The sequence below is a fragment of the Carassius auratus genome, chromosome 50, assembly GCF_003368295.1.
Source record: "Carassius auratus strain Wakin chromosome 50, ASM336829v1, whole genome shotgun sequence".
NCBI lineage: Eukaryota > Metazoa > Chordata > Actinopteri > Cypriniformes > Cyprinidae > Carassius > Carassius auratus.
The window spans coordinates 3306099-3333598 of record NC_039292.1 but is presented as its reverse complement, the minus strand read 5'-3'; the positions used below and the strand labels follow the sequence as shown (position 1 = coordinate 3333598).

The 27500-nt window shown below is 35.9% G+C and overlaps 2 protein-coding genes across 7 annotated transcripts in view; both read left to right on the top strand.

The window, feature by feature from the left end:
- Positions 1 to 17642, top strand: part of LOC113066668 (plexin-B2-like) — a 77853-nt gene extending 60211 nt beyond the window's left edge. For 3 of the 4 annotated variants that reach the window (XM_026238615.1, XM_026238613.1, XM_026238614.1), the window contains 18 exons: positions 1578 to 1778; positions 1855 to 2034; positions 3148 to 3284; positions 3355 to 3455; positions 5029 to 5258; positions 5630 to 5811; positions 7856 to 7922; positions 8184 to 8330; positions 9631 to 9787; positions 9879 to 9979; positions 11524 to 11608; positions 11687 to 11838; positions 14322 to 14482; positions 15469 to 15616; positions 15711 to 15775; positions 16227 to 16302; positions 16720 to 16794; positions 17092 to 17642. In XM_026238615.1, coding sequence (XP_026094400.1) covers positions 1578 to 1778; positions 1855 to 2034; positions 3148 to 3284; positions 3355 to 3455; positions 5029 to 5258; positions 5630 to 5811; positions 7856 to 7922; positions 8184 to 8330; positions 9631 to 9787; positions 9879 to 9979; positions 11524 to 11608; positions 11687 to 11838; positions 14322 to 14482; positions 15469 to 15616; positions 15711 to 15775; positions 16227 to 16302; positions 16720 to 16794; positions 17092 to 17196 — 2370 coding nt within the window. In that variant the 3' untranslated portion in view covers positions 17197 to 17642. The remainder of the gene's footprint in view (positions 1 to 1577; positions 1779 to 1854; positions 2035 to 3147; positions 3285 to 3354; positions 3456 to 5028; positions 5259 to 5629; positions 5812 to 7855; positions 7923 to 8183; positions 8331 to 9630; positions 9788 to 9878; positions 9980 to 11523; positions 11609 to 11686; positions 11839 to 14321; positions 14483 to 15468; positions 15617 to 15710; positions 15776 to 16226; positions 16303 to 16719; positions 16795 to 17091) is intronic. The other variant, XM_026238616.1, reaches the window with a different exon arrangement.
- A 5978-nt stretch (positions 17643 to 23620) lies between these two features.
- Positions 23621 to 27500, top strand: part of tubgcp6 (tubulin gamma complex component 6) — a 20548-nt gene continuing 16668 nt past the window's right edge. For 2 of the 3 annotated variants that reach the window (XM_026238604.1, XM_026238602.1), the window contains exons 1-4: positions 23621 to 23775; positions 25068 to 25859; positions 25945 to 26108; positions 27338 to 27500. The exon at positions 27338 to 27500 is cut by the window's right edge and continues 54 nt beyond it. In XM_026238604.1, coding sequence (XP_026094389.1) covers positions 25098 to 25859; positions 25945 to 26108; positions 27338 to 27500 — 1089 coding nt within the window. In that variant the 5' untranslated portion in view covers positions 23621 to 23775; positions 25068 to 25097. The remainder of the gene's footprint in view (positions 23776 to 25067; positions 25860 to 25944; positions 26109 to 27337) is intronic. The other variant, XM_026238603.1, reaches the window with a different exon arrangement.

Below are 27500 nucleotides of genomic sequence, written 5' to 3'. Positions count from 1 at the left end.
CTGACCGTGTGACATCACATGGTCGGAGGCCCCTCCCATGATTGTTTGATTGACAGCAGCGCCTCAGCACAGACTGGACCTGTGTCTTACCTCAGGCCTGCCCTGAGTGAGCCGTCATCAGTCCGAAATGCAGACAAGCATGACTCCTCAGTGATTGTGGTGTTTTGTTATTGGATATAATAATGAACACAGCAGTCATTTACTCCCGACATCCGAGCGACTGAAAATGCAGAGGATTCATTTATGTTTGGAGAAATGAAAGAAATGCGCCCTTGATCTACTTAAATGCGTTTATGTTCGCGCAAATCCTTCATGATCCAACCTCCAGCAGTGAGTATAATGTATTGAAATGAATCATTGAAAAATCGCCTTTCCTAATAATGTGCTAATTAGCAAGTTTCTCAGAGAGCAGATCAGAAGAAAGGGGCGGAGTCAGCTGAGCTCATTAGCATTAAAGGAGAATCCAACAAACCAGCCTGTTTTGAAAAGAGCTGTTTTTGACAGGGTAAAAAAGGTGTTTTTTACACTAGCATTGAGAAATTGTAAACAAGCTATGGTACAGACTTTTTATTAAGAGCCTAAATAATCATATCAACTTGTGGAGAATTGGCATTATATGACCCCTTTAAAAAAGTATGTTCTATACAATATGAATATGAGTAGTATGAATGAAAATCAGATGTACTAGATTCACCATGTAGTGTTACTGTCACATGACCTACCTGAATTCTCTGCTTTAACACTTTAAAGCACTTTAAAGCGGGCTGTTTTTTATGTCTGCGAGTTAAAGCGACCCCAGTAACATGATTTTTACCTCCAAAAAATGGCAACCCCCAAACATTTAATTTTGTGCCTTCACAATGCAAATTCTCTCATCATGAACGATGAAGTGCAGATACGATTACCGTATTTTCTGGACTATAAGTCACACTTTTTTTTTCATAGTTTGGCTGGTCCCGCGACTTATAGTCAGGTGCGACTTATTTATCCAAATTAATTTGACATGAACCGAGAGAAATGAACCAGGAGAAAACATTACCGTCTCCAGCCACAAGAGGGCGCTACTGTAGTCTACACTGAAGACATAGAGCGCCCTCTCGAGGCTGTAGACGGTAATGTTTTCTCTTAGTGCTTGGTTCTAAATTAATGCGACTTATAGTCCAGTGCGACTTATATATGTTTTTTTCCTAATCATGGCGTATTTTTGGACTGATGCGACTTATACTCAGGTGGGACTTATAGTCCGAAAAATACGGTACATTCATTTCGCAACTTCGGTGAACCCCACCAAAAAATATTGTATTTTACTCCCTGGAACGCAATTTGTACCGGTGGACCCCCTTGGGCTAGTTTTGAGTAGCAGTTGGGTTGGTTTTGTTGCGAAAACCTGGCAACCCTTTGAATTCGGTGCGTTTGCGACACAAATCCCCTCATCATAAGTTCATTCATTTCGCAATTTTGTGATTTTAATGATTGTATTTGCATAACGTAGGCTAAGAGTAGAACTTTACTAATGTCATGTTCCGACATGTTTATCACGTGTGGTCTTCATTTACAGAAGTCTCTCTCTTCCTCAGTTTGTAGAGGGATCAAAGCACAAGAACGACAGCATGATCATGTTCCTGTCACCTGCGGTCAACGAGTCTCAGTTCTTCAGGACTTACGTGCAGCTCGATGACCTCCAGACGGAGCTGACGCCGTTTGAGTATCACCCCGACCCTACGTTCAATCACCTCAGCAAGACGGTCATCACTGAGAACAGCATGATCATCGTCACTGTGAGTATGTGCTGGAGATCTCATCCAGGCCGGGGGTTGACTTGCTCGTCAATGCTTTTTTTTTGGTGTGTCTCAGGGTCGTGGTTTTTCTAAAGCGATGACGGCGAAGGAGGCTCAGGCGTTTGTGGGAGACGCCCCGTGTAACGTAAACACGTTACAGGATGATAAATTATTCCTGGACCCACCCTCAAGCACGCCCAGTGCTCGATCCAAGAGACAGAGGAGAGACACCGGCTCCGAGCCGCTGGACCTGCTGGTGACAGAGCATCCTTCTGTTCATTTACCCTCCTCCAAGCCCCAGATCTCCCTTTTGTTTTTGTTTTTTTGTTTTTTACAAACACTTATTATTGAATATACTTTTTTACTTCCAGAGAAATAAATGTGTGTGTGTGTGTGTGTGTAAATACAATTAAAATATTAATCAGTCCATCTATCACTTATCTGTCCGTCCACTTATTCATCTATTTATTCATCCATCATTTATATAAATGTATTAATTAAATTAATTCAATTTATATATATTTTTTTAATATATAAAAAATATTTGCACCTATTTATATATGCATCCGTCCGCCAATTTATTTGTTTCTTTTCTTTCTTTATTTTTTTTCTAAATATTATTTTGTGTAATATATACATATATATATATATATATATATATATATATATATATATATATATATATATATATATATATATATATTAATCCCTAATAATATCTTTCCGTTACTTATTAATTTATTAAATAAACATTTTTTATATTAGATTTTGTTTTATCTGATATTTTTATTTATATATTCACCACTCCATCACTTTTCTGTCTATCCACTTATTCATCTTTTTTCCCTCCATCCATCCATCATTCTCCCACCTATTTATATTTATTTGTTTATTTATATAACTAAATATGCATCTGTACATTTACCTCTTTATCTAAACATCCATTCACTTATTTATTTGTTTGCTTGAATATTTATTTATACATTTATTCATTGATCCATGTGGATTTCTTGATATTGATATCCACACACATGTTTATTTCTTTATCATTCTCATTTGTTTATTTGTTTATTTATATATAAATTGATATAAATCCTCCAACACATATTTTTCATTCATTCATTTAATTTATGTATGTATTCATTCTTTTTTCTTTTTCTTTCTTTCTTGTCATCTTAATCATCTTTCCACTTTTTTATTCATTAGTTTGTTTTCATCATCCATATATTCGTATATTAATCTATCCATCCACACATCAGTTTATCCATCCAAACTTTTATCTCTTCATTCGTTTATCCATCCCTCACTAACACAGTCTCTCTCTATCTCTCTCTCTCTCTCTCTCTCTCTCTCTCTCTCTCTCTCTCAGATTAAGTTTGGCAATGGCGAGTGGTTGGTGGGCTCAGTCCGGTACGAGAGGAAGTACAATCTCCCTCTTCCCATCATCATCCCCGCGGTGCTCGTTCCCATGCTGCTGATCATCGCCATCTCTGTGGTCTGCTACAGGTGAAGAAGAAGAGCCCTTGATCTGTCGGTCTGTGTGAATGAGTGAACTGATCTGCTGGTCTGTGTGTAGGAGGAAGAGCCAGCAGGCCGAGCGCGAGTACGAGAAAGTGAAGCATCAGCTGGAGAATCTGGAGGAGAGTGTCCGTGACCGCTGCAAGAAAGAGTTCACAGGTCACATGTTACTAGCTGGATGACTGCCATCAATCATTCCTTGTGTCTTTCTACTTATTTTGTTATTTATCTGTAACTTATCAGTCCTTTAATATTTATTTCTGTATGTATTACTTAATTATACATTATGTATTAATAATTAATTAATTAATACATATTCATTATTAAGTGATTACATATTAATTTATGAATTAATCAATTGATCATCTATTATTTATTTATTATTCCCTCATTCACCAACCTATTATTTATTTATTTATGAATTTATCAGTTAATCTACTGTTTATATATCTTTCCACCTAGTTTTCATTTATCAGTTATCTAGCACACCATAAATTTATTTGTCTATCTATCCATTATTTATTAGTTAAGCTATTGTTTTCCTATCTTTACAAATATCTATATATTTAAATTTACAGTCCATTCACATTTATTGATTTATTACTTTTCATTTTTCAATTAGACCATTATTTATCTATCCTTCTACCATTTTTTCCTTTTTCTTTTTTTATCCATCAGTTCATGTTATTTTTCCAACAGTTTTTTTTTTGCGTGTGTGTGTGTGTGTGTGTGATTTTTAAATTTGTAATATTTATTTAATTTTTCGAGAAAAACGGTCAGTTTTTTTTTGCGTGTGTGTGTCTGTCTGTGTGTTTGTGTGTGTGTGTGTGTGTGTGTGTGTGTGTGTCTGTCTGTGTGTCTGTGTGTGTGTGTGTGTCTGTGTGTCTGTCTGTCTGTGTGTGTGTGTGTCTGTCTGTCTGTGTGTGTGTGTGTCTGTGTGTCTGTGTGTGTGTGTGTGTGTGTGTGTGTGTGTGTCTGTCTGTCTGTGTGTCTGTGTGTGTGTGTGTGTGTGTGTGTGTGTGTATGTGTGTCTGTGTGTGTCTGTGTGTGTGTGTGTCTTTCTGTGTGTGTGTGTATTTGTGTGTGTGTGTGTGTTTGTGTGTGTGTGTGTGTGTGTGTGTCTGTCTGTCTGTCTGTCTGTGTGTGTGTGTGTGTCTATCTATCCATTATTTAATAATTAAGCTATTGTTTCCCATCTTTACAAATATATATTTTTTAAATGTATAGTCCATTCAGATTTTTTATTTATTAATTTATATTTATTAATTTATTAATTTATTAATTTATAATTTAATTTAATTAATACATTATTTATCTATCCCTCTACTGTTTTTTTATCCATCAGTTCATGTTATTTTTTACAAAAGATTTTCTCTGTTTGTGATTTTGTAATTTTTAATATTTTATTTATTATAATTCTTTTAGAAAAAAAAAAAAGATATATATATATATATATATATATATATATATATATATATATATATATATATATATAATTTATTTATTTATTTATTTGCTAATAATATAGAAACATTAATTAGAACATGAAAACATGTATCAGTTCAACCCTCTCTAACCCAAAAAAGTGTAGTTTTGCTGCAAACTAATGAAAACAATCTGCACGTCCAGGATCTTGAGCTGGTCTTTAATTCTCAATCTCAGAACAGTCTGGATGAGTTCACCTGGATCTGCAGTGTGGAGTTTAACGTTGGACGTGTCATTTCCTGTGCAGATCTGATGATTGAAATGGAGGACCACACTAACGACATCAGCGAGGGCCGGATCCCGTTCCTGGACTACAAGACCTACACCGACCGCGTCTTCTTCCTGCCCTCGAAGGACGGCGCCAACGACGTCATGATCACCGGCAAACTGGACATCCCAGAATCCCGCAGGGCCACGGTCACCCATGCGCTGAACCAGTTCTCCAACCTCCTCAACAGCAAAACTTTCCTCATCAATGTACGAAACACACACACAAGCTGTAATTATGATGCATTTAAAGACTCTTAAAACCATCCTGTGCACTTAATAGTGGGAAAGGTCAGTAAATTAATATTTGAGCGCTCTCATTAAAGTCTTCTGTATTCATGGCACAAACACAATTAAACATTTACATCTAATGACACACGTGTACGCACAAACAAGCACACGTCAGTGTTTTAAATCTGGCCTGTAATCATCTCCCCTGTGTTTAACTCATTACCCTCCATCATGCAGACAGTAATAAACTAATAATCATTAGAATATAAGAAGATGCTTGTTTAAGATGTAAGTCTGAGTGCTGCACACTTTTAATCACGAGTTGTAAACGGTGATCTCTCTGTGTGAAGTTTATCAGAACGCTGGAGGGCCGTCCGGATTTTAACGCCAGGGCCAAAGTGTATTTTGCGTCTCTGCTGACCGTGGCGCTTCACGGGAAACTGGAGTATTACACAGACATCATGAGGACGCTTCTGCTGGGGCTCATGGAGGAGTACGTTCACAGCAAGAACCCTAAACTGCTGCTGCGCCGGTGAGATCAGATCCCGTCTTTCTACAGCAATGGAAACATTTTTCAAAATTCACACCCTGCAATCTGATTGGCTGACCTTACGCTACTTCTGGAAGCCATATGCTTTATACGCTAGTCAGGAACAGTGTTATTTTAGTTGTGCAGTATTTATTAATATTAATAATAATGATGATTTCAGTTCCCTCACATCCCTTGCATTTTGCTTTTAAAAAAATTAAGCTTAATTTTTAAACAAATTTTCAATATGCATTATTGTTATTTAACTTCAATTTATTATATTTTCATTAGATTAGTGTTACATTATTCATTGATTTATAATATGCATTGCAGTAATACGGTTTTTGCCTTAAAATAATGAGAGAACAAATAGTTAATCTTGATCCTAACAATATACTTTTTACTATTAGTTTGTAATATAAATTATTAATATTATTATTATTAATTTATTTTTAATGTCATTTGATTAGATTCTCTTTATTGTAGTGCAGTGTTTTTTTATAAACATTTATATATTTATATATTTTATATATTATAATACTGTGAAAAAAAAAAATATATATATATATAATTTATTAATTTATTATATGCATTGCAGTGATATGATTTTACTTTAAAACAATGAAACTGGGAGCACAATATAAGTAATTGTCATTTATTGTCAAATTATTATTATTTTCTATATTGTCAAAAAATAATGTTATGGTTAAAAAAAAAATCTTAATGCTCCAAACAAAATGCTTCTTTTTATTTGTGTGTGAGTTTTTTTATGATGCTTGTAAAGTTTGTTTATGATATTTGTGGCACTGAATCATATACCTTATAATATGATATATATATAAAATATTCACAGTTTTAGTTTTAGGCAGTTAAAGACTAGCAAACATCCTCAAGCATGACTTTGAAGCAGATGGTAATTCAGTTTGGATGGACCACAAAGCCAGTCTCTAAATGCCACATGAAACATATCGTGTTAGTCAAAAGCCCATCCGCAAGCACTCGTCTGACTGTCATCGCTGGGTGCTGATGCTCATTCTGCTTGTTTGTTATGGACTCAGATGAGTGTAGAAGTGTTGATTAGAGCAGAGGCCGCTGGGTGCCGTGCGTTACACTGATCTTACCACAGTAAAAGCAGAAACCGCTTCAGATCACTGTGATGTTCAGCCTCAAGTGACATCCGTGTTCAGTAAATAACTGTGTTTATTATTAATAATAATCATAATGAACTATTATTCTATTGTGTAATCTAGTTAATTAGCCTGACAGCTTGCTGTTTAACAACTTGTTGTGTTAATATAGTGTTTAACAGATCAGATTGGAAATTGGCTTCAAATGAAACCGTGTTGTAGAGCAGGGATTCCCAAACTTGCTTTGTCAGAAGAATTGTGTTTGTTATTGTTTTGTATTTTATTGTTGTTTATTTTATTTTTATTTTTTTATTAAATATGTTTTTATTTAAATGTTTTTATTTTTACATTTATTAAAGAAACATTTTTTATGATATAATAATTTTTATAATTTAATTAAATATTAGCTATGAAGTGAACATTAGTAAGTGTGTGCAGATGTTTTAATATAAAGATAATCTTTTTATTTGATTGTTTTTATTTATTGTTTTAAACTAATGATTTTTATGTGAAATTATATATTTAATATTATTTTTATATGATATTATTTATTTGAATTTTTTTTGTTATTAATTTTACAGTTTTAGAATGATTTTTTTATGATTTAATGCATTATTAGCTTTTTTGAGCAACTCATGAACTCTGTTTTAGTGAATATTAGTAAATGTTTTCATAAAACTTTCATTTTTTATTCATTTTAAATTATTATTATTTTTATTTAATTCAAATTTATTATTACAATTATATTTTTTATATATAAATAATATATACATTTTATATAAAATTATGTATTCATGTTTACAGTTTGGTGATTTAATTCATTATTAGCTTTTCATTAACTCAAACTCAGTTTTGTTTTAGTAAATATTAATTATTGTGTGTGTGTGTGTGTGTGTGTGTGTGTGTGTGTGTGTGTGTAGGTCTGAAACAGTGGTGGAAAGGATGCTGAGTAACTGGATGTCCATCTGTCTCTATCAGTTCCTGAAGGTAAAATATTAAACATGAAATACATTCAGAAAGATACACTAATATTTCAATGCATCTTGATTTAATGATCAAGTCAAATCTTGATCTTTCAGGAAGTTTAACGCACTTCAACACCTTTAATTTGACATTAGATGAGTATGTTAAGGTCTTTTAGGTTCTTTGTGTTCTTCTTCTGCATGAATCAGCCCTTCAGTCCGTTGATTCTTCAGAGCCTCAGGTGGAGGACTGCTTTTCTGTGTTAATGTGCCTCTGTTTGTTCAGGACACGGCCGGAGAGCCGCTCTACAAACTCTTCAGAGCCATAAAGCACCAGATTGAGAAGGGGCCGGTGGACGCACAGGTCAAGAAAGCCAAATACACGCTGAACGACACTGGCCTTCTCGGAGATGACGTGGAGTACTTTGTGCTGGTGTGTGTGTGTGTGTGTGATCGTTTAGATGTTTTCTATTAGAAATTCCCACATTCAGGAGTCCTAACAACAGCCTGATGTGATTTGGTCAGAAAGAAATCGGCATTGAGTTTCCTCACTTTAGTTTTTTGATGAATTAAAAAAATAATAATAATTAGTGCTGCTACAACTAAATGATTAGAATTGTCTTCTTTATGGATTCATTCAATTAAATTTAAGATGACACATTCATACAATTTCCTACAGTTCAATTAATAAAGGTTGAAAACAATATAATAATAATAATAATAATAATAATAATAATAATATAACAATGTAATAAAACAAATTCATATTTATATAATTTCTGAAATATATGCATTAATTTCAAATTTATTGTAAACATGTATAATATAATATTTGTCATTTATACATTACAAATATAATATAACTAAAAGATTATATATATGTATATTATATGAATAAATCAATTTTATGTATAATTTATTAAAATATAAAAAAATAGTTTAAATAAGTTAAAACTAAATAATAGTAATCTAATAATATAATAAAATAAAATACATTTTTATTTCAATAACTTTTAAATAAAATTATATTTTATTTTATCAAATTATTATAAATGTTTATATATAAATGTATTATATCATTTAAATAATATTTCAAATTTATTATTAATATTTATAATATTCACAGGGTTTTATTTATTTTTAAATAAGCTATAAATAAATACATTTTAATACATATATTTATTATTAATTATTAGTAAATAAATGTTTTATTACATATATTTATTATAAATAAATAGTAAATAAATGTTGTCAAATATTCTATTCTATTCATTAAACAAATTTAAGCCAACTAATATGATTCATATTGTTTTGGTTTCTCTACCCAGTATTTCTTTTATATGACAAATGCATTTAAATATTTTTCTTTTTTTTCATCGGGAAGCACCAAAAATGAAAGTATCGTTATTGTACTTGTCATGGAAGAAAGTGCCTTCCATGCATTCCTAATATTTGTCCCTGGACCACAAAACCATACTTAGGTGTCTATTTTTCAAAATGTTTACAATTTATACAACATCTGAAAGCTGAATAAATAAGCTTTTCATTGATTTATGGCTTGTTACAGAAACAATATTTGGTATATATATATACAGCCACTTTATTTTCACATTATTTTACCAGAAAAGGAGTGATGATGGGAAATGGGAGATGGGAGATTTTTTTCCTTCATGAACGAGTAGTGTTTTCTAGGAGGTTCAGAGCATTTGTATGAGTTTGCTGTGTGACCCCAGACGCTGCAGGTGCTGGTTCAGGGCGAGGGGCCGGACATCACCCCCGTGAAGGTGCTGAACTGTGACAGCATCTCTCAGGTGAAGGAGAAGATCATCGAGCAGGTGTACAAAAACCTGCCATACTCTCAGAGACCCAAAGTAGACAGCGTCACCCTCGGTGAGTGAGTGAGCGCACGCGTTTAATCGCGTTTGATTCCACATCCAGCACAGCGCTTCCTCATCCGCACGTCTTCTGGTCTCTTGCTCAGAATGGCGTCCTGGATCCACGGGACAGATCCTGTCAGATCTAGACGTGACCACGCAGAAGGAGGGCAGATGGAGACGGATCAATACGCTGGCACACTATAACGTGAGCGCATCCAATGACATGCTAATGTGTTAAAGATATGACTGTCGTTTTCGGTTCTTAAAGGGATAGTTCACCGAAAAATTAAAATTATGTTATTAATAACTCACCCTCATGTCGTTCCAAACCCGTGAGACCTCCATTTATCTTCAGAACACAGTTTAAGATATTTTAGATTTAGTACGAGAGCTCTCAGTCCCTCCATTGAAGCTGTGTGTACGGTATACTGTCCATCAGTGTTTGGAATAACGCTGTTTAAAAGATGGCGTTAGGTAACGACATTATTTTTTCAGTAACGCGGTAATCTAACTAATTAATTTTCCCCGTCGTTATAACCCCGTTAACATTACTGGATGTTAAATGCGGTGCGTTACTATGCATTGATTTAATAAACTATGTAATCCGAACGCACCCCTGGCTCACACAGCGAGTGAGGAGGTGGGTTAATAATGAGATAAGTGATTATGATTGGCTAAGGCAGAGTCATGTGTTTCATGGTAGCCAATCAGAGCCAGTGTTTTTACACACATGCCGGCACACACGCCAGCGGCGCAAAACACACACACACATGCAACAGCTACACAGAGATTCGCAGCAGCAGAGATGGCGAGTTAGAAGCAATCCGATGAAAAGTTGGCATTTTCAAGGTGGAGATATAAGCACTACTTCAAATTCATTGTGGTCAAACCAAGAATGTGCATTTAATGTGTACACATAATGTGTGACACGCATCTACAAAGCTAGTGGCCAAAAACACTTTTCTTACAAAGATAATACTTGAAGTATTATATATTAGGATAAAGCTCTTGCTGTCTGTTGACGTGCAATAAATACCGAAAGTTATGTATGAACACCTGTCTGCTCTACTCATTTTAGCTGACTTGTGAAAACTGCTAAAAAAAAATAAAAAAATTGACACATAGCAACTTTGTGTGTTTTTATTTTTATTTTTTACAGTAACGCAAATAGTTACTTTCCCTGGTAACGAGTTACTTTTATTATAGAGTAATTCAGTTACTAACTCAATTACTTTTTTAAAGTAACGTTCCCAACATTGCTGTCCATGTCCAGAAAGGTAAGAAAAACATCATTAAAGTAGTCCATGTGACATCAGAGGGTCAGTTAGAATATTTAGAAGCATCGAAAATACATTTTGGTCCAAAAATAGCAAAAACTACCACTTTATTCAGCATTGTCTTCTCTTCCGTGTCTGTTGTGAGCGCGTTCATCGTACGTCAACAGCGCAGTGAACGTTATTTTTGGACCAAAATGTATTTTCAATGCTTCAACAAATTCTAACTGACCCTCTGATGTCACATGGACTACTTTGATGATGTTTTTCTTACCTTTCTGGACATGGACAGTATACCGTACACACAGTTTCAATGGAGGGACTGAGAGCTCTCGGACTAAATCTAAAATATCTTAAGATAAGATAGAAGGAGTTCTCACTGGTTTGGAATGACATGAGTCATTAATGACATAATTTTCATTTTTGGGTGAACTAACCCTTTAAAAGTGACTTTTATGCGTGTTTGTGCTTTTAGGTACGTGATAATGCAACGGTGGTCCTTTCCAGAGTTCAGCACACACAGCAGTCGTACGACCAAAATCATGATAACCATGAAGAGAGTGAGTTGAAGTCTGTAAACCGTGTCTCACGCTCTGACAGAAGCGTCCTTCACACACTCTCTTCACCCCGACTCACAGGAAACGCCCTGCTGGAGGACGATAAAGTTTTTCACCTGGTGCGACCGGCTGATGAGCTGGACGAGATGAAGTCCAAGAGAGGCAGTATAAAGGACAAATCCATGACCAAAGCCATCACAGAGATCTATCTGACACGACTGCTCTCCGTCAAGGTACTGAGCTCCTCTTCTCACTAAAAGAGCTGCTCCTTTAGAAGAACATCATATTTGAATTGCATCATTTGTTGGTAAATCATAAAGGGTAGGACGAGATTTGTTACCTGAAACTAAATATGTCAATTGAAATAATAACTTAATATGAATTTATTATACTCATGGTATCGATTCTAATTTTGTTTAGTTTCATTTGTATTAAAATAACTCCATCTAAAGCAATAAATACAGATTAAATTAACTAAATAAACAAATTAAAACTAAAATTAAAAAATTAAGAAAAATACATAATAAAATGTCATTCGTAGTATTAGGAAAAATTAGTTTTAGCATATCAGTTATGCTAAAATAACGCTGGATTTGATCCAGATTTGTTTGGATCAAGGAGAAAATATGTTTTAGAGAAAGTTATTATATAATTGAAATATTAAAACTGGGAAAGTATTTTAAAACAATAATAAAATGAATAGAAAATGCATGTCAAAAGCAACATTGCATAGACAACAGAGTGCTACTTTAAAAAATGAAGAAATAAATTATCAGTTTATTAATGATAATGAATTGCTCTTCAAATTGATAACTAAACAGAAGTTCTTTTTAAAATTGTTTATTGTTTATATTTGGAATTAATATATTGTTACATTTATAATTTTTTAAGAACATATAATTTATATAAATATATTATTGTTACATTATTGAACAAACTTTCTTCACAAGTTTGTATAAAGTATGTAAAATAAATTTGATTCTCTAAAAACATACATTTATCTTGTGTTATACATCATTTCAATAGATGACCTTTTTTTTAAAGGTCAGTGCACTGATAAAGAAACTAACGTAGCTATGTACATGTTGATGGAAGATAAAAACGGTGCATAATCAGTTATGTTTTATGATTTTAATGTTACTGATGAACAGTCCCATTCTACAGCAGTGTTTAATGTGGGAAGCGTGTGGTATAATTAGTGTAACCACTGTAAACCTCTAGAACTCTTCTGAGTGCTGGCATGTTCTCTAACTCACAAGGTGTAAATCTGATTGTGTTTGATTGGTTCGTCACATGTCCTTGTGTTAGAGGCCGTTCGCTGTAAATTGGCCGATTAGAGAGGCTAATTACCTCACAAGTCTTTCACAGGTCTTGTACTGAAGTGATTGTGTCAGTGCTGACAGAAGCACAGCGTGGAGGAGATGAGGAGTGCTCAAGTGAGCGTGTAACTTCACCTGTCAGCGTGAAAACAGCCGCGTGTGACTGTCAGTGTCCCAGCAGGCTGACGTGTGAACAATCAGATGTTTCATGCTGCTTCTTAAGATCTGTGTTATGTTTCAGGACACACACACGTTTTTTTGTAGTTGTAAGTAGTTTAATGTAAAATAATATCTTAATTGCTCTTCAATTTTTTACTTTTTATACTGAAAGTTAAGTCATATTAAGATATATTGATTATATGAATTCCTTTCATTTTGCATTTATTTGATAAATATGCTATATTTCTCATTTATATTCTCTCTGGAGGTTTACAGGGTAAAAAGACAAATAAAAATGTGCAAAAGTGTGTGTGTGTGTGTCTGAGTATGTGTGTCTGAGTATGTGTGTGTGTGTGTGTGTGTGTGTGTGTGTGTCTGAGTATGTATGTCTGAGTATGTGTGTGTGTGTGTGTGTCTGAGTGTGTCTGAGTGTGTGTGTGTGTGTGTGTGTGTGTGTGTCTGAGTGTGTGTGTGTGTGTGTCTGAGTGTGTGTGTGTGTGTGTGTGTCTGAGTGTGTGTGTGTGTGTCTGAGTATGTATGTCTGAGTATGTGTGTGTGTCTGTGTCTGAGTATGTGTGTGTGTGTGTGTTTCTGAGTATGTGTGTGTGTGTGTGTGTGTCTGAGTATGTGTGTGTCTGTGTGTGTGTGTCTGTGAGAGTATGTGTGTGTCTGAGTACAGTATGTGTGTGTGTGTTTGTGTGTGTGTGCTCTTGTTTTTGTGTCATATCAGGACACAACTCTGTATAATGTCATGGGTATGACACAGGTATTACAAGGAGAGGGTGACTTATGAGGACATAACCCATGTCCCCATTTTTCAAAACACTTATAAATCATACAGAATGAGTTTTTTTTTTTTGAGAAAGTAAAAATGCAAGTTTCCTGTGAGGGTTAGGGTTAGGTGTAGGGTTGGTGAAGGGCCATAGAATATACAGTTTGTACAGTATAAAAACCATTACGCCTATTACTTTTCACAAAAACAAACGTGTGTGTGTGTGTGTTTGTATATTAAACTGTCTGAAATTATTATAAAATATTACCAAAAAAAAGAAGAAAATAATTAGAAATAAATACATTTTAAATAAAAATAAATAAAATATTCAATAACCTAGGTTCATGGCATCAATTCTGATTAAATTTTTCTCCCTCAAAAGCCCGGGGCAGTTAGAGAGAACTTTAGTGATAACTGTGAGTTAAACAACACTTTTAAAATTGTCTTTGTGTGTGTGTGTTTTCAGGGGACGCTGCAGCAGTTCGTGGATGATTTCTTTCGCAGTGTGCTCTGTTCTGGCATCAGCGTCCCGCCGGCGGTGAAATACTTTTTCGACTTCCTGGATGAGCAAGCCCTTAGACACGAGAACGTAGATGAGGAAACCATACACATCTGGAAGACCAACAGGTGAGAGAGCGCGTGTGTGAGTGTGTGTGTGTTGTGCTAGTCACAGCGGCGTCTCTGCTCTTCTCTCTCGAGACCGTTCGGCAAATGCTAATGCAGCGCCGCATTCATTTATTCCAGCTGATGTGCTGCCGCGGGTGCCGCGTGATTGACAGCTGCCGCTGAGATGTGAATAAATGTGTCGAGCAATATCATCACTCCAGCAACCCGCTCACAGCCAAACAAACACCTTAATTACATCCCTGCTTCATTTAACTCTTCTGTTATTATACACCTTTTGTTTTTTTCTCCCTCTCTACTGTTTCTCTGCAGAGATGCAACTAGCAATATATATTCCAGAATCAGAATCTCAATGAGGGTTTTTTTTTTTTAAACCGGCTCACAAGAAACAAAAGCCAGAGCTGTTTAATAACCTGTTTGAAATTCCAGATCCGTCTGTCCGTGTTCATGCTCCGATGGAGTGAGTATCGAGGGGCGGATTGAGTGAATTATTTGCTCTGTAAATTTGTAAATGTGAGTTTATGCGCCAACCGCAGGAAAGACTGAATGGACTAAATACATAATTAGCGGTGTTTGCTAAAGAGAGCGACGCTGTTGCTCACCCCGAGGGTTAGAGATTTAAACAAACCTGTGATTATTATACATTTATACGTTTCACATAAACCGTTCCTTAAATCATACAGTTTTTTCAAGAGAGGTGTGCAGCAAAGGTGTGTCATGGGACTTCTGGTTTTTGACTAAAGGATGATAAAACACTGAAATAAACCGATAGGTTATTTAGATTTTTGACTTCATTGCAAAATATATTGTGTGTAAGCAGATATATTATGTACTTGACTTCAATTGAACATGAAAATTACTTTCTGAACCAAGGCTGTGGGAGTGTGAAACTAAAATGACTAAATGTTTTGTTGCTAGAAACCTTGACTATAAGAGTGAAGTATGTCATATTCACAGCTGCTTTAATACTCATCCGCCTCTCTCCGCAGCTTGCCGCTGCGTTTCTGGGTAAACATACTGAAGAACCCTCACTTCATTTTTGACGTGCATGTGAGCGAGGTCGTGGACGCCTCTTTGTCTGTCATCGCTCAGACCTTCATGGACGCGTGCACAAAAACAGAGCACAAACTCAGCCGGGTAAGTGTTTGAGAATCAGCCACAGACAAACAAACCCAGAGACACATCATTTATCGACTTGCTCTCTCTCTCTTTCGCTCTCTGTCGCCTGCAGGATTCTCCCAGCAACAAATTACTCTATGCAAAGGAGATCTCCACCTACAAAAGGATGGTAGACGAGTAAGTGCTCCAGTATTGCGCAGTCTCAGCCTCCAGCTGAACGCCCACAGATGGTTTACAGACTGTCTGATGCATGTTGCGCACAAAAATGTCGAGAAGTTTCTCAGCATGATCTGATTGACTGGGTTTATGCAATATCTGGGAGTCAGAGCGACAGGTTGTTATCAGTCCTCTGGGAAACTAAGTTGTGTTTATGTTCCCAGGCGGATACCTTGAGCATTTCTGAGGTAGAACTGGTCTGCTAAAGTTTAAAGGCATCCAATCTTTTAAAGTGATTCTTTAGTAAGGAAATAAGATATGCTTAGATACACAACAGTATATTCTGCTGGTTTTTATGTTTGTTTGTTTTGTTTTTTTATTTAAATGCAATTTAAGAGACCTTCTGACTGATATGTGAAGCAGTTCAAAGTCTGTGTTTTTTAGCTGCAGTTTGGATTGTGTTTCTGCACAGATACTATAAAGGAGTCCGGCAGATGGTGTCAGTCAGTGACCAGGAGATGAACACACATCTGGCTGAAGTGTCTCGGGTGAGTGAGTGTGTGATGGGCTTTCTGGGATTTTTAGGGAAATGAACAGATTGAGTCATGTTTTTTTTTTTTTTTGAAATAGTAATATAAAACAAAAAGCAGCTGTGCAAATTTAGAACCCAAACCTGGTAGACTTAAAAAATAATAATAATTAAAATAATAATTAAAAATTAAATGAAAAACATATATGTGTATACAAATTTAAAATAAATAAAATAAATAGTCAAAAATAAATATAAATGAATTAATAATAATAGATAAATAGCATTAACATATTTTTTGAACGATTTTACAAAAGCTGACACAACATTAAAGGCTGAATGCCAAGTTTTTACATTAGATCGATGTAAACGAGAAGTTCATTGAGATAATGTCCAGGAAATACACAGTCCAGGTTTATTTATGTTTGTTTTCCAGGCACACACAGACAAACTGAACACACAAGTGGCTCTTCATCAGCTCTACCGGTACGCCAGCAAATACTACGATGGGGTGAGTGCACACACACACACACACACACACGGGTTACTGACATGAAGAACTGACAGCAGTGACATATACAAGTATACAATAACTTAAGCATTTTTTTATATATAATTAATATGCAAGTCATTTTACATTAATTGAGAGACTATATGGGGGGGGGGATCATTTGTCACACAGCAGGACCATTAAAATAAACAGCTAAAAGATGATTGAAAATTGAGTGGGGGAAACATCAAATAGACAGCAGGATGGATGTATAACGTGTGTGTGGTGAAGGCTCATGGTGGTTGTCTGTCTCTGTAGATCATCATGTCTCTGGATGAAGATCCCGCTGCTCAGAGTAAACAGTTAACACTGAGACTGCAGCAGATCGCCGCAACGCTGGAGAACAAAGTGACCGACCTCTAACCCTGTCCCAACCAACGCTCTCAGTGTGTATTTAGCTCATCACTATAATCAGACGTTCAATTCCTTCCTGTGTAGAGACAAAAGGTTTTAAGAAACGTATTCTATATTTTTTTTAATGTGCAGTCTTTATGCAGAAAGCTTTATAAGAGGAAAATAACTTTTTAAATAGACGGCCTTGTTTCAGTTGTTTTTAAAGCTTCTGTGTGTGTGTGTGTGTGCGTGTGTGTGTGTAAAAGGATGCCTATATTTTGACCAAAAGGGAGCTGACTTTGACCCTGCAGTGTGTGTGAGCAGGGGGCGTGTCTACAGTGAGGTCACATCTGGTCTCGTCCAATCAAAAGCAGCTGAAGGTGACAGCAGGATATGCATGGGATGTGTTCGGAGCAGCATACTAGCATGTTCCCCATACTATTTCTGCAGTATGTACTGTTATGTGCAGGGTCTGCGAATTTTCTGTATCTGTAACATTTGCCAAAACATGCAGCATAAAGCTGCAGTCACATTTCCCACTGTTCAGTATGTTTTAACAGACAAACCTTAACACACACTGCACAAAGTACTATTATCCCACAATGCAATGCACTCATCTTGACCTCCCATTTCCAGCGTGATCTAATATCAGCTATCATTATTAACATGAACCAACAGTTGAGACACAAATTAGTGTGTGCTGCACTGCAGTATGCTAGTATGTTATTCCAAACATATCTGTTTAGACGATCAAACGGCCGTCCATTTCATAACCACCTGTTTCCGTTCAGCCGTACGGACTGTCGATCCACAAATAATCAACACAGGCAATACGAGGTTGTCATGAGGCATTTCTCTTTTACCTGTGCAAAGCCTTTATTTCAGAAAACCGTTTTATTGTGAAAACTTTGCTACTGACTGAAATTTATTACATAAAGCACAAACAGTCGATGTACAGGACAGATTTTTGGCAAAGAAAAAGAATTGCCCGAAACAGGCTATATGCAAGAGTATAGATGTTTTAGCTACGCAAACTCAGTTTCAGCTTGCAGAGACCGTGTTTCTGGCCTGAGATGGTTGAGCGAAGCTGAAAACTGTTTGCGGCTCTGTTGGAAAGGGTTTAGATGTGTGATCTGGATCATTAATGGCTTTATTTTGGCAGGGAGGATAATGACACACTCATTTGTTTGTTATTCGCCACTAAACAAGATGGCACTATAGCACTCAGCCAAAATCCTGTTTCCAGAGAGGACAAAACCATTTACAGCTATGTGAGGTTTGCATTTGATTGAGTGTCTTAAAGACATCAAGAAGAGGATTGAAGCTTTTCGTTTTGCATTTATCTAATTGATTATATTAGTTGGAGCAGATGAGAAACGGTCTCATTTTAGAGAGCATTGTGGACAAAAAGATAATTTGTGCATATACACGACCATTCAGAAGTTTGCGGCTGGTAGGTTTATTAAGCTGCATAATAACTGAAATATTGTGATATAATATTCCGATGAAAATATTTTTAAAATGTCATTTATTTCTGTGATTTTCAGCATCATTACTTCAGATTTCAGTGTCACGTGATCCTTCAGAAATCGTTCTTATATGATTTGGTGCTCGAGAAACATTTCTTATTATTATTAATATTCAAAACGGTTGTGCTGCTTCTTGTTTTTTGTGAAAAGTGTGATACTCTTTTCTTTCTTTTTTGTGCTAAACTTAAAGTTCACTAGAACAGCATTGATTTGAACCATATTTTCTAACATTCTAAAGGTCTTTACTGTCACTTTTGATAAACTGAATGCATCCTTGCTGAATAAAAGTATTAAATTCTTTGAAGATAAAAATTGTAGCCTGCTCACCCCAAACCTTTGAACGGTTGTGTATATGATAAAACCGAGCAATAAGGCACTAGAATATAGTCAAGGCTAGAGGGTTTTGTTTGGCGTTGCAAAGCATGGCCACAATTGATTTCATTAAACTGTTTCTACAAAATAAAAAATGTTATATACTTTTTACCTTCTGGCAGAAAAAATATAACCACTGACATTTATACAAATGTATTTTTTTCAGCATTTAAAGGTACATCAGCATATAAATGGCATATGCTTTCAAATCTACCCTTGCCCATTCATCTTTGATTTTAGAGGGATTGTTCACTCGTCATCATTTACTCACCCTTGTGTCGTTCCAAAAGTCGAACACAAAAAAATAGGGCTGGGTTGAAAAAAATCCTCAATTTTCCTCAATCTTGATGCTTGAACAAAACTTCCCTGAACATTATTTGATCATTTGTAGTGTGCATTCTTTCCAGTAAATCACAGTTAGCTTACTGCTTTGTTAAAGCTGCAGTAGGTAACTTTTGTAAAAATATATTTTCTACATATTTGTTAAACCTGTCATTATGTCCTGGCAGTAGAATATGAGACAGATAATCTGTGTAAAAATCAAGCTCCTCTGGCTCCTCCCAGTGTCCTATTGCTATTTGCAGAAATTCATCCGCTCCCGGTAAAAAATAACCAATCAGAGCTGCGGTCCGTAACTTTGTTTGTGTTCAAAATGTAGAAAAATTTATATAATAAGCGAGTACACCATGAATCCATTTTCCAAACCGTGTTTTTAGCTTGTCCTGAATCACTAGTGTGCACCTATAATAAATGTTTATATTCGGACTATTTTAGATTGCTTCGGGGGTACCGCGGCGGAGTAACCCAGTACCTTTGTGATTCTTCATAGACATAAACAGAGAGAAGTAGTTCCGGCTACGATGTTCTTCCGCAAGACGCAAGCAGTTCTGTTTATTAACCGCTAGAGCGTCAAAAGTTCCCTACCGCAGCTTTAAATTTGATAAGAAATCAAGTCTTAGCTGTCAGTTCTATTACGAAATAAAACATATAAAAATACAATAAGTCCTAAAAAATAATTTTCTGAAGAATCTTCGCTCGTTTCCTGCCATTAAAAAGACAAAAACAACACTTTTGAGGGTGTTCCACGCTCGTGTCGTTTTGTAACAACGTGACGGTGAGTAACTAGTTTTCATTTTTAGACTGAACTGTCCCTTTAAAGCAGCACAAGCACAGATGCAAGTCTTCGTAGTCGAGTGTAAAGCGCTTCTTTTAACGCCTTTCTGTAGCCAAAACGTGCCTTAAAATGTGTTTAAACGTGATGGTACGGTGTTGATGACGTCAGGGTGGGAGGGGCTTGTAGAGGTCAGAGGTCGTGGTGTATGTGAAGTGTGGTGTTAGACATCAGTAAGTGCAGTATTCAGAGGCGTGCTGTAGCCAGAATATGCCAATATATTTGAACATGCTGTATGTATAGAGCTAAAGCGCCGTTTTTTAATATCTTCTGGGTGTTTGTGGTGAGTGTGTGTGTTTTTTAGTTTACCGCATCGGGAAAAATGCTCGAGCTGAATAAATGTGTGGAGGTCAATGTCGAAACGTTTCTTCTGGACAGCTGCCATTACGTTTGGTTTTTATGCAAAACGAATTATTGATTAGCACAATTGTTTTTTATTATCGCACCAACCCAAAATTGTGTTTCAATGGTGCGTATGAACAAACAATCTGTACACGACCTTTTCTTACTGCTGTGCAGTTAATATTTTATGTCCTAGAGAAAATATATGCCTTTGTATTAAAATGCTAATCTGTCTACACTGTTCTCCTGTGCGTTATGCTCTGAGAAAACTTGTTTGGTGTTGTCTGCATTTTTTTTTTTCTTTTACTTGTGAGTGTGGCGAGACGAGAGCAAGGTGTTCTGGGATTGCAGAGGACTACGACTGCTCTTTCTGGACTCTCAGAGGACTGATGTCGTATGTGTGAACTGTGCCACCTTTGGTCCATCATGCCGTCTGATCCTTATATGAATAAATATACACATACCTTTCTCAAGTGTTGGGCTTCGCCTCTTTTTCTGGCCCCTGATCTGGAGGGTCTCTAATGAATCAGGTGCTGCAAAGACCACATCTGACCTTTCATGATGAGATTTACAAGGTTTCAGTCATTTCTCAGCACAGTTAATGTCTTTAAAGGAGAACGAAGCACCACAAATATGCTTCGAGAACCAGATTTTGTCTTTTATATTAAGAGAGGACATAATACACTTATAACTGAATTGTTATTCTTTACTAAAACTATAAAAATATATATTTTCAGTAAATAAAATAAAATAAAAAACTAAAAAAAAAATTAAAAAAAAAGTACATTACATGAAAATAGAAATGTTGCCTTTGGCCATAACTGAAATAAGTTTAATTAGAAGTACTAAAATTAAACTGAAATAAAAAGATATGTAGTAATATTGGGATCCAAATGCAGACTTGTGTGACAAATATTTAAAAAATAATAATAATAAACATGACAGAAGCACATAACAAAATTATTAAAACACAAACACATAAATATAGGAAAATATAAAAATAGAAGCTAATTCAAATATGTGTAAATACTATATAAAGAACACTTAAAATCACACATTAATGTATTCAAATGAATATAGGCCCAACAATATGCAGAACCAGTGGTTGTTAAGTTTCTAAATGTCTCTTAAATTGATTTTATGCTCACAAATTTAGCACACAAACCATCTTTATCCAGAATAAAAAATACAAAAACATTTTTACTTTTATCCGTTTTTATCTCACAATTAAGACTTTTTTTTCTCAGAATTACACATTTCTGAATTGTGATAGGGAAAAAAAATATTTATGAGAAGATTTTTTTTTTTAATCTGTGGTGGAAATAAGATTTAATTTGACGTTAATTTTAAAAGTACAGGTTTTAACCAGGATCCTATATAAATTTAGGCCATCAAAAAATATATTTTTCTTTTCTTGCTGTATATTTATAAGCAGATAACTATAAACATAGTTATATAGTTGATGGTAGCCATTGTCTTCCATATTTAATTTTTTTTCCCATACAATGGAAGTCAATGCAAACTGTTTGGTCGCCGAAATTCTTCAGAATATCTTCTTTGGTGCTCAACAGAAGAAAAAACAGCTCTGGAACAACTTGGGGGTGGGTAAATGTTAATTTTCGGATGAACTTTCCCTTAAAATATTACATATGCAAAAAATAAGAACATCATTCAACAAAGCATTTTTGACGGAGCAGTGGAGGAAGAGAGGGACAGTATCAAAACCAACTCACCTGAAGTCCTGAGTCCACCTCAAATGGATCTGAAGTGTTGGTGCACACATTTTTTTTTTTTTTAAGATTTACATCACAAACCAAATCTAATTATACCTCTCTTTTATTAGATTTTAGATAAGATGAAGACAGTTTAAATACAAACCCTTCACCTTTTATGTCTCTTGAGTTATGTAAATGTATAAAGTCCAATTATATGAGTCTCTGTCTTTAGTTAAACACGCAAAAGAGCCGGTCTGGATGTGTGAGACTCTCTTTTTCATATAGCTTCTGCTCCTCATGATTCTACTGATTTAATCCGATCAGGACCGTGCGGCCCCCCTGCATGGGCGCTGAATTAACTTAGTCACGATTCCATGCAACCAGGCTTCAGCCTCCAAAAAAAAAAAAAAAAACGGCTCAGATTTTCCACATGCTGGGAAAATAAGAAGATCGGGCCCTTTCATTCTCGCTGTGAGGGCCATCACTCAAGGAAAGCCCGCTCTGGCAGGTGTTTGTGTTTGAATTCACCTGCAGTGGTGTCTCACCCTCAGATATTAATGAGATTTCTTCTGCTTTGCCTTAAGAGGGAGACACAGGCCCTCAAACCCGCACACACCTAAGGATACTCTCTCAGCTGCGGTCCAAGATAGCTCAGATACCGCAAAAAGGAGTGCTCATAATTAATAATGTAGTGCTTGACCAAAAACAGATGTAGCTTGTGGACATTTTGAAAGCATCTGTATCTCACAGGAGAGTTTGAACCTGAATGGGGCTGTTCTTCTCTAGCATGTTAGAAAGTACACTCTTTGCTGTTTTTCCATTTGGGGGTAAAAGAACCAGCCAATACATCTGCATGTAATATGAATATAAAAAAAATTATTACTGATGCATTCAGAGTCATTATCCAAAACAGTATTACAAGAATCTTAACTAATGACTTGGCTTGTAGCCTGTTTGGGGTGAATCAACAATTTAGTGTACTAGATCTGGTAAACATAAAGTCAAGTATGCACTGTCAGTAATAATATCTAGTGAATAAGTCTAATAAGAAATAAAATATGAATAGTTAAAGGATATGTATCACATACAGAAAAGAAAACGTATGAATGTAAACATATGGAGATCTTGTGCCCTCATATGAGAAAAAATGCATTAATCTCTGCGATGCCGCTAGTGGACGCTTTTAGAATCCGGGATGTGTACGTCATAATACAGCCTGGTGCATGTCAAGTTTGATCCAATGAAATGACTGAAAACGCGGACACGTGTCTCAGGTTGAACCAATGAATGTGAACTCTCTTACGTTTTATCCAATGATAGAACAGAGAGGGCGGGACTTCAGTGTGTAGCGCGGCGGTCAAGGAAGCTTAGCTTGTGTGTTTATGCGAAACAAATTCTTATGTTTTTATTACAAATAATATTATTTCACTGATGTGGAATAAACATTTGCAGCCCGGACAGCTTAAGCTCGAATACTAACGTGAGTAAAATATCTTAGACACGAATATGTGACCGTGATGGCGGGTGTACCGTGCAGTTGTGCTTGTTTACTGCCTTCAGTTTTAAATATAGCTAACGTTAATAATAATAATAATAATAAAATCTGCTAAATAAACAAGTTATGAGTGCAATAAACTTTAAATATTCATATATAAGCATGTATTTCATCTGTTTGCTGTTGCTTTTGGGATTGGATCATGTATGTTACATTTTTTCAAACAGAAAGATATAGCAACATAATCGTAAATGCAATATTTATAAATAAATATTTATTTGTAGAACTAGAAGATACACCAAATATCATTCATACCTTTCCTAAGCTCAATTAGACTTTATTTATTTAACTCTCTGTTAATAAACGGTTAAACATTTTGTATGCTTTGGTCCACAGACTTCAGGTTGGTCTCTTATTGAAGCAGACACTTGGCAGATTATTGTAGAAGTGAAAAAAGTTATTAAGATTATATAACAAAAAAGTAATGGAAGTTTATGAAAATATAAAATGTAATCATTTAAATATTTATATTTTATATAAAATATATATTTTACAAAACATGTTTTACTCTAAAACTGCTAGAAAATCAAATCCAAAATTCAGAACAAGTTATGTTCCAAATTTGAGGTTGATATATAAAAAAAAGATCTTTCAGTGAGATTTTGTTTGGGCGTTTTGGGACCATCAAATCCCAGTAGTAACAATTTAAGGGCGTCTTCATTTCCATAAATGGTTTGAGTGACCTGAAAACGTTTCTACATGCTTTTCTCAATATGTATGCAGTAGACGTCACAATCAGAAGAATTAAGGGTCAGTATGGCAGTATTTGATCTCAATTCAACCTAAAAAACACATAAAACTCATGCTACAAGATCCCTGGACTTGCGTTATAGTTCACAGTGCATCAAAAAAGGACAATCTATAGTTTTATCTATATATTCAAAACACTTTCAGACCTTTTTCCCCCCAAAAATACAATGCATTTTATGTTTTGAACACTCTCCATGAATATGAATAAAGATTTTTCATGATTTCATAGATGCATCACTATTTCAAATGCACTCTCTGACTCTGACGAGTGCTCTTCTTGCATATTAATAAATTACAGTTGCTCTGTAAAATATATAAAAAATCAGTCACCAAATATCAAAACTACAGTCTTTAAACTTTCCAATGATATATAGTTTGTCAGGATTACTTTAGGTTCAGGCTAAGATATTACTGTCGATACTGTGCATATCATGAGTTCATGACGTAGAAGTTTTTGTTTTGCACAGGTCTCTTCTTGATCTCACGCTCTTGCTGAGATGTCTGGTTGCCAAGGCAACAGCGGCAGCATCACTGGGATGCTGAGTGCGCTCTGCGACTGCAGCCTTTCGGGGTTGTCATGGAAACGGCGCGCTCTGGGCGCAGCATCACGGGAGTCTGCGCGTCGTTCCCTGCGCAGGCGTGCGTACGGGGCGCTTCTCGCCGGACTCTTCCAGGACGGCTCACCCAAACCGCCGCCGAGCGCCCTGGCAAACACACCCGCCCATAATAAAATTCTGATGATCTCGTTCGACCTGCGCGTGTCTGGACACAATGAGGAGGCGGAGAGGCTGGAGGAGCTCCTGGGTCAGCTACGGGACGGGGTGGACTCTTCGGGACTCTCCGAACTTGACTCTGTCTTGGAGCTCCTTGTGCAGCTGGCCGGGTCCGTGGCTCCGCCCCCTCAGTCTTTCAGTCACGACTATATGCGCCGGGAGCGTCCCGTGGAGCGCAGAGCACCATTGGGCGGGTACCTGAGTCGGGACATGCAGCGGCTGGAGGAGAGGGCGTGGTCTTTGATCTGTGGTGAGGAATGGGGTGTTTTTGGGGGCATCTGCAGGACCCTGAGCATCATGGATGCTCCACCGGGCACTGGGCTGCTCGGATTGGGACGCAGACAGGATAGCGAGGAGAGGTTTGAAAGAGAGACCCGTCTGTCTCTGTTTGGTGCCCTACAGCACTCCAGAACTGCAGATATGGACGTCCGACTGGACCTGCCGCCCGTTCCAAGCAACGCAGACCTCACTGGACTCAGTATACGGGTCAAGATACTCAATTAGTATCAATACTAGCATTTTCTCCTAAAAACGGTCCGCACTGGTAGCTTATATGCTCTTATATCTGCAGGTTCCTGTGTGTCTGGATCAGTCTGATGATGAAGGCTTCCAGTCCTCCTCTAATCTGACTCCAGATTCCCAATCCGAGACGAGTCCCAGCCCTGAGATCGACGTGTGGGAGGCCCTGCGGACATTCGTGCCCGGAAGACGACGCTGTTGGGAGAACATCGGCTGGTAAGAGAGAGATTCGAGGAGGCTAGAATATAAATATCTGCTGTGACTGACAGTGGTTTGATTTGATAATGATTTCTTTGCATTAAAGCACTTACACTGAATTGACCAAAGTTTGATTCAGAATTATTTAAAAAAAAACATAATCGATCATAATTTCATAAACACTTTGAATCAATGTATGCATGTCAAAAACATGGTCTAAATGCTCATTCTTATATGTTTGAGATTAGTTTTGTACATAATATAGTTTCCTAAAACTGAAACTATTATAAAATTTCACTTGCAGTGAAATAAATATTACAATTAAATAAAAATATAAATGAAAATGTAAAATCCAGGTAGATGCCAAGGTAATATTTCTTAAATTAATTTAATTTAACTTAATGTTAAAATGATTAAAACTGAAAGAGAAATGAATAAAAACTATATATATATATATATATATATATATATATATATATATATATATATATATATAAAATATATAAACAATTTAAAACAAATGCACAACAAAATTAGTAAAATTCTAACTTAAGCTAAAATAGAAATGTCAAATCTAAAAATAAAAACAGTTTCAATATATTAATAACTATAATAGTATCTCAGTGATACGAAATAACACAGGTGCCCAAATTGCTTCACAAAACAAATATTTACATTTTCAGTTTATTTAATGTTATTTTTTATAAAATTGTCAAAAAGGTTTGTTTTGGATAATAATTCAATTAAGAATAATAATAAATTATATAAAAAATATTTTGTAATAATGAATACCTTGTATTCTAATTATCATAATTTATTAAAGGGATAGTTCACCCAGAAAGGTCAGTTCTGTCATCATTTCCTCATCCTAATGTTGTTAGACGTGACTGACTCTCTGCTGTGCGACACATAAGAAAAAGTTACATTTTGTAGAATGCTGGTAATCACAATTTCCAGTTGGTTCCCATTGACTTCCATTATTTTTTTTATCATACAATTGGAAGCAACACTGTTTTGCTTACCAATATTCTTCATAATATACATATTTTTTTGCGTTTCTCAAGAGACAAGAAAGTCATGCAGGATTAGAACCAAATGAGAGTGAGTAAATTATGACAGAAATTTCAGTTTTGTGTGAATTATCCCTTTAAAAAATGCCAAATCAATGCATTAAATACCCTTTGCCAACTGGTTTCAGAGAGGTAGTTTGAAGACGCTCCACATTTGTCATCCTCTCTCTCCTTCAGCCCGCCGGGTCAGAAGGAGCCTCCGTACCTGACGGAGGCTGGCAGAGAGGCGTTTGATCAGCTGTACCGACTGTGGGAGGGAGAAATGAGGAACATCCTGTCCACACAGACACCATCACCGCTCCTGCCGCTGCCGCTGGACTGTCAGAGTCAGCTGGTCAAA